This window comes from Macrobrachium nipponense, chromosome 32 (assembly GCF_015104395.2).
Source record: "Macrobrachium nipponense isolate FS-2020 chromosome 32, ASM1510439v2, whole genome shotgun sequence".
Classification (NCBI taxonomy): Eukaryota; Metazoa; Arthropoda; class Malacostraca; order Decapoda; family Palaemonidae; genus Macrobrachium; species Macrobrachium nipponense.
In genome coordinates, this window is record NC_061094.1 from 28,964,043 (window position 1) to 28,972,199 (window position 8,157).

Sequence of the window (8,157 nt, forward strand, 5' to 3'; positions counted from 1 at the left end):
TGGATGAATATGCAACAGCTAGTAATAAGAGGCCTGGAAGATATAGATGGAGCAGCAGACAAAGAAACCTAAAAAGCTTTCACAGTGTGACAGGAAGGTAGTATGGAGAGCGAAACATCTGAGCAAAAGGTAAAGACTATAGAAGTAGATCCCGCTCAGAGCTGTCATGACATTTAAGAGGCAGGATTATGCCTAGGGACAGGTAAGGGCACTGCACTACCAAAGGGTAAGGAGACCACAAGCACCAACCATCAAGCTTGGTGCCCCCCTCACACACACACCATAATGATAGCTGTTGGCCCCAACATGATAAAAATAATTCACTTAGTGCAAGGCAACCTAGAAATTCCACAGTAAGGACCGAGTTAGGATAAAAATAGGAATTTATGTATATCAAATAGTGAAATCATGAGTACTCAGTAAAACAACAGCAACCTTTCATTGCCAACTTGAGGTCAAAATTGATAAAAGCAAAAAAACTCACCAATCACTTGTGCAAGTTTAAAAGAATAGAATTATTCACATGCAAATTGCCTAAGAATATTGCTAAATGGGAATGTGACTAATGAAGTAATTAAAAATGAGATGAATAACAGTACAAAAACTTTGAAATGCTTGGTGTAAATCTTGACAACCACAGCACTTGTCAGGATCTGGAGCCACATGGGAATGAGAAGCATTTCTTTGCAGAATTGCAGAGGCTGAGCTGGATGGCCATGGGAAGAAATTTCTGCATTAAACTATTCAAGTTGCTGTGACTGGGACTGTATCACATGGAGTAAAGGCTCATTGTGGTTAATGGGTTCTTAAAAACAATTGTATGATAGGTTTTATGTTGTTACCAGTAATTTTCACTGTAACTTCACAACATAGTAGCCCTATCTAACTTCACAACACTAGTAGCCCTATCACCTACTGGTTCTTGCAACTATTCTGGAAGAGTTACACTAATGGGTGCTAGCAACTGCTCATATCTGCAATAACTACTTATTATATTGTGAAATAATGCTTTTATCTCTGTACAAACCACAATTTCATTGTTTCTTGAATATGTACCATGTCTGCCTTGCCTCTGACCACAGAAATTGAGCAGCTTTTCAGACTAAATGTGATTGAGCTTGCAGGCAAATGAGAGGTTTCCCTCCAGTCAGCCTCACTCTTTAGAATTTGTCACTAGTATTTCCAAAATGACCAGACCTCTCTGGCAGGGCTGTTTGGGTCTTCCCATGTGTGTTTAATCTCTGCATATCTGCCAAATTTATAACAACAACAGAGAGATAAAACCATTTCTCCCATTACAGATATCCTCTTTTCCATTACGCAGAATTCTAAATCAATTACTTAGGTTCATGATTGATAAAGTTTTTTTTATGCAATAACACAAAACAGAATCAGATTTTCTATATGGCATCTCAATTTGGTGCTGTTGCCAATATTTCAAACAGTTCCAAGTGCATATAAATCCACGGATAAGCCGCTTAAGATTCTCTCCAGAGGCCACTTTTGGTGGTCAAGGTATATGTCTGGAGGCATTACTCCTTTCTACAATTAAATTGATTCTTAATATCGTAGGTATAGAGTAAATTGGTGAACAAGGAAACATGAAATAAAGCATAACAGAGTAAGTTTGACGAGTGAAAAAATAAACAATTGTTTATGTACCAATAGTCTCTCTCTCTGACTGAAGTGTAGTGTGACTGACACCAACTCACAAGTCATTCCTGGTCATCTCACAGCCAAGAAGAGGCAGTCATATAACAAAATTAATATGAAAAGGCAAATGGAGGGCCTATGTTACCCCATAAAAAAGCTCTTGCTCGGACAACTTTAAGATTTAGTACCTGGAAATGAAAAGCCCCTATAATCTTATAATTATGGCCTCAGTGTGTGTCTCAAAGACAATCAAAGGTCTGTCACACATGGATCAGTTGTTGTTTTTTGTAAAACTGGCAACAGGGCAGATCTTTTAACACAACGCCAAAGGTGTCTCGTTGTGGTGGCAAGACTCTAGTAACAAAGTAATTTCAGTTCAGTAATTAGCCTGTCTTAATACCATGATTGAAATAGTAGTGTAATAAAAGTATGGTTTTTATATATGAAATTGAATGATTGCAAAAATTTTCTTTTAATCTCCTAAATGTATTTTATATTTTTACAGGGTTACTACAATTTATCTGCACCCCCACCTAATTATAATCATCCACCATATTAAGCTGAAATGGATGTAAAGGATGGAACCTCATAGGTAATTTTGAGTGGTATAATAAGTGACATTCCCTGATTTTTGGTGAATCAGTACCTTAAGAATTAAATAAATCATTGTTTTACTTCAGGAGTATAAACAAATATACATTTTTATGTAAATAATTTTCTTAGGAAAGTAGCATACCCTGAACTTTAATGTACAGCATGTTTACAAACAAATGTTTGATTATGAAAAATAGTTTGGTTGTATTCTTTACAAAATATGATTAATAATTTTTAAAAATATGAATTTTAATAGCAATTAGGCTAGAGAATCGTAAAGTCTAATAGACTAAAAGAACATTATCACATAATGAATATGTTAGCATAATTGGCTTGGATTTTGTTTTTATATTTGTCTCATATCCAGTTTTAGGGTTTGGAATACTGCAAAGAAGACTTTATGATGAATGCCCAATGTTCAGAATATCTCTTGAAGTAATTTTTAGTTTATTATTGAGAGAATTGCTTCATTAAATATGAACTGTATTAAAATACACTAAAATAGATGTGTTATCTTGTAGCTACAGTGTTCAATAAAGTTTCTGAAAGTGCTCTATTTGTTCTCGATTTAATGTATGTGGCCTATAGTACAGAACAGGAAATAATTGAAATTGGTAGAAGGGTAAGTTTGCAACTACTGTCAGAGTTGCCATTAGTTATTTATGGCTCATTAAAGCGATCTGAAAATTTTCCCATAAAATTGTTAAAACTCTTATTGTGCCAAATATTGATTCTCACCTGAGGCTGTCTGCTCTGCACTCTGGAGGTATTGTTATACCTCAAATGATCATGCCCGTCCAGTAGGTTTAATCTTACTGTGATCATCATTTTCCCATTTTGCCTTGTATCACAAACACTTTGTGTATGTAACCTACCTTCTGTTTATATCTACCTGTGGTGTTTCATCAGTTATAACATTCTACATAAAAACTTGGCATTTAGCTTATTTTTTATCTTTATTCTTATTTAATATATCTACAGTAGTACACAGGAAAATATTTTATTATTGTTTATGTTATATTTCATTGCATTAATAGTTTTCCAGTTCATCTCAATGATTTGTAACTTGCCCTATATTTGCATTCACGCTTCATTTGCTTCAATGGTAAGCCAGTTGTAACTGCGGATAAAATCAAATCAGTTTAACCTTATTTTAGTTGACTGATGAATATCATACCTTACTAATTCAGCACACTACTGGAAAGTATATTGCCATTAGTGATGTTTAGTTTGGTCTAAGCCAACTTCTGTTACAAAACGCTTTTGCTATGTTTGCATATCACGTGTGAAGCTCATGCTTTAGGTGATGTATTGGTTTTCAAATTTACTAAGTTTATATTAAGCTCATTATGAGAATGAGCATAGTAAATTTTATCATTTTAAATTTTATAATCTTTTATTGCTTTCATTTATGAATTCATCAAAACTAGTGGCAAACATTTTTTGCTGCCTCTTCATCTCCACTCCTGTTCCCCGACTGTTAAGCAAAATCTTCTTTTGAACCTTTTGACCCATCAGTATTGGCAATGAATTCTTGCTGATATTCGTCATCTGCATGTTCCTTAAGGGTCTGAAACAGACTTATAGCCTTTGCCTGGATAGTAATGATGCTTAATGTCTTCTATCCACACCCCTGATAACTGTTCCATTTCACAGATCGACCTTTTCCTTTGCTTCGTAATACAGCAGAGTTCATCGAAGCAAAACCTTTTAACAGCTTCACGTTCTCATTTCTTAATTGTTGACTGTTGAATGTAGAAGTTCTAGGTCACTTGCTATTGTCCTCCTTTTTCTTTTTCCTCCTCCATACTGATTGATCCTTTCCTTTGCTTCGTAATACAGTAGAATTTATTGAAGCAAAACTTTCTATCAGCTTCATGTTCTCAATCTTTAATTGTTGACTGTTGAATGTGGAAGTTCTAGGTCACCTGGTACTGTTCATTTTCTTTTTCCTCCTCCATACTGATTAATCACATTCACTTTTAATTCAAAGTTAACTTTCTTTTTGACGACATACTGCAGCTGATTAAAAACTTTTGAAATGGTAAATGAAATGCAAATGACACTGTTCGAGAGAAAAAGAGAATATGTTAGTGTGTGTTAGAGAATTTTGGTGTCAGCCTGGCACCGGTCTATCGCATCCTCTAGCTCAGTCCGAGCAAACAGAAATTGTGACTCCAAAAGATCTCCATTCCTCAATGCCAGCAAGGACTCTTGGGTCACCTGATCTTTCCATCCTGGATAAAGCCACATCTCTTCTAATCAGGAGAAGGTTAGCCCATAAATTAACACTGAGGTGAGCCAGATACGAAAACGCCTTGCCTCCTGACTGCAGCAAACTGGCAAGAGAGGAAGCACTCACCAACCCCTCTGGGGACCTGTCAGAAGCTATCTTGGCAATGAACGTAGACCAGAAGTCCAGCCAAGAAACGATCTGCAACATGGAGGCTGCCGTAGACTCCAACGCTGAGGCATCCTGTGGAGACAAGGATGGAGCCACCAACCTCACCTGCTCCAAAGTCAATCCCGGCTTCAGACGAATGACGTCCGGGTTAAGATGACGCAACATCAGAAATGCAGAGTTCGTAGCATAGTACTTCCTATGCCTCATGAGAGGCGGGGGTAGCAGCTTGGCAGAGCCCCTAGAGCAAAGCGACCCATCCTGATCCGAAACAGAGGCGTTAACCTTATGCAAGACCGACTGGACGTGCCCTGACAAGGGAAGTTGAAACGATGACATGGGATCCTGTGTAGCTCCCAGCAAGGCTTCTAAGCAGGAAGGAGTGTAAGACGACCGAGCCTGAGTCCTACTCTCCAAATTGTTGAATCCACGAATGAGATCAACAACTCCCGCAAAAGAAGAAAAAAACACTTGCGTGTCTCCCTCCTCCTGCTCCGGCAATGTAGACCTACGACGAGAAGGGTTTGCAGGCATATTTAAAGCGCCTTCCTCGTGTAAATTAACAGGAAAACTAGCAGCCAAACAGCCTGAAACACCAACTAACCTGTCTGGGCTGGATCCAAGTGCCAACTCTCGCGATGAACCAACCACAACACTAGGGACATAACTACGCACTCTCCCAACAGATGACTCTCTAACATGGCCACATATGGGCATGGGCGTGCAGACATACAAACGTGTCGGTGAGGAATCCCGAACACTTGAGATAGAATGAGAAACCCTCAGAGTCGAATTTTGGAAGTACCAGGGAGAGGGGCAGGCAAACACTCCTGCTGCACCAACTCTGAGCTCACAACCTTCGACCTCTTGACAGGCGCCTTGAGATCCTTATGGCGATGAATAGGCTCTGGAGAAGGAAAATTGGACTCACCTGCAACATGCACCAACGAGGGAAGCTGCAACACGTTCATGACTCAATGCAGAGGACGAAGCAGCCACTGCTGATCGCACAGGGGAAGATACACTAACACACTCCGATACACCAACACTCTCAGGAAGACGGGCGTGTTGCTCCTCCCTCTCAGATGAAGAAAGGGCAAAGTCCTTAGCCTTCCAATGCTTGATACGCTGACACGGCGGAGATGGGGGAGAATGAGAGGAAGACTGCACTGGCTCCTTACACAATCTCTTTGCAGGAGGCAGGGGCAATGCAACTCTCTTGCTTCCAGTCCTCCCAGCCGACATGACAGCCAACTTATCTTCTAAAACAGAGTCCAATCTCTCAAGAACCACCTGGCATAAAGCCTCAGACGAATCAGCAAGAGAAAGGTCTGACGACATGGAAGGAAGATGCAGCAAACTGGATGGCAGAGATGACGTCACGGCAGCAAACAATGACGACATAGACGAGTGAGGCAGTGCAGCGGAGACGACTGGGAGTGACGTCATCAATGAAAGTGACATCACAAGCGGTGATGACGTCACAAGCGGTGATGACGTAACAGCTTCCCCTCAATCTGAACAGGAAGCAGATGCCATTGGCGTAGTGGTACAAAATGACTGACCCCGTGACATCACTAGTGGGGCTGATGCCACGGCTTCCCTTTGACTCGAAGAAGCAGCAATCGTCACTGGCGGAGCAATACAAAATGGCTGACCTCGGCTACCCATGAAGACAAGGCCAGGAGGAGGGGGGAGGGCCCGGACAGCATGAGGAGGGGGGTAGCGAGCATCCATGAAGTGCGTCAACAAACCCTCCAAGGAGGGTGAACCCCATAGACCAAGCGTCCCCCCACAGCGCTGCCATTTGGATGTCTCCGACTCTGAAATAAAAGAAATTGATGAAAAAGCCTCCTCCCTCTTGGGAATCAAATTAGCTCCCAAGGACGAAGGGGCGACATTAGTACATAAATCAGCCTGAGGGTCTCCCAATACTTCCAACAATGAATCAATGGAAGAAAAAGTAGGATGACAAAGGCACAAAACTAGCATGGGGTGTGACCGCAGCAGAAGACGAAGCATCGGGAAGAGGAGAAGAAAAACCCTCCCACGAAGGAAGAGTAGAAACCCTACGATGTTCCCTTGTACTATAAAATAACTTTCACTGCTCTCTAGGCCATGCACGGTATTCCGTGCAGGGATTCGTTATTGTACAAATGTTAGAGCGAAACCTACTGCAAGTGACGTGGGGGTTGGTCACAGCCGAAGCCAAAAAACGAGAACACGGAAAACCTGGAGTTCCAGGGCACATACGTTGACGAGGCCAAGTTAGAACAGAAGAAGCCATAATAACAGCACCAACACACACACTAAAACACAAGCGAAACGGGCAATGAACCGGGTAAAGGCCGAGAGAGGTCAATCACAACTCTCATCTAGGCAGTTAGAAAAGACTGATACAGTGGCGTGGGTGCATGGTCATTGATCACTCTTCACCCGATATATGCACGCATTGCCAGATCTCACAAGATTCCTTGCTTTCATCTGCGATTTAACCAGATCCAGCTAGGTGCTAGAAATTATCCTGTTGAGACCGAAGGTTTGTTCACATATGAAAAATAGAGAAATTCAATACAGTTGTGCAGTCATTCTTATTGAAATGGAAACAGCCAGCATGTCAGTGGAAAGTTTGTTTTAGGTTACCTGTCATCTTTGGAAAAGCTCATTCCTCACGGCCGACTTCACCTTTGCTCATTGCAGTGGAGGTTAATGGAATTCTGGTTTCCAGCGAGGGATTTTCCATTCTCCGTGGTCCCTCTTTCACAAGAGGTGAGATGAGACTTGGCATGGTGGCTGGATGACAGGAACATGACCATAGTACTGCTCCTGCATGCTCCTCTTCCGGAGATTCATCTTTTCTCAGATGCCGTAACTGAAGGATGGGGGCCTCACATGGAAGATCTGACTTCAGGCATGTGGAATCAAGAGAAACTACTTCACATCAACATCCTGAAACTGAAGGTGGCTTCCTTAGTAGCTCTTCAGGATTTTCAGGATCAGGTAAGAAGGCATTCTGTGGTCTTGATGTCCAACATACCACAAAGGTGGCTTACATCAACAAACGGGCAGGCTAGTCTCCCTCCATCTTCATGATTTGACAGTTCAGTTACATCAGTGGCAGTAGATCACATGGTGGATCTGTCAGCCAGATACATTCCAAGTAAAAGGAACATAGTGAAAGACAAGCCGAATCATCAGAATCAAGTCTTGGGAACAGAGTGGTCCTTACACTGAGAAGTAGCAGAAATACTGTTCTTTCTTTGGGGAAGGCCAATGGTGGACCTTTTTGCCACCTGATTCAACAGGATATTGGAAGTATTCTTTCAGTAGTTCCAGATCCTTGGGCAGCGGCAGAAGACGCACTTCAACATCCCTGGGACAATCTGGATGTTTAAGCCTTTCCACCATTTTGCTTGATTCGTCAGGTGATCAACAGGTCTGTGATCTCCGAGAACCTCAGAATGACAATGGTGGCTCTCTTGTGGCTACATGCTAAGTGGTACCCTGAC

General features: G+C 41.4%; 1 protein-coding gene across 3 annotated transcripts in view; it reads left to right on the top strand.

The window, feature by feature from the left end:
- Positions 1–2,799, top strand: part of LOC135207292 (uncharacterized) — a 404,100-nt gene extending 401,301 nt beyond the window's left edge. For all 3 annotated transcript variants that reach the window (XM_064238964.1, XM_064238965.1, XM_064238966.1), the window contains one exon: positions 2,159–2,799. In XM_064238964.1, the coding sequence (XP_064095034.1) occupies positions 2,159–2,212 (54 nt within the window). In that variant the 3' untranslated portion in view covers positions 2,213–2,799. The remainder of the gene's footprint in view (positions 1–2,158) is intronic.
- The last annotated feature ends 5,358 nt before the right edge of the window (positions 2,800–8,157 follow it).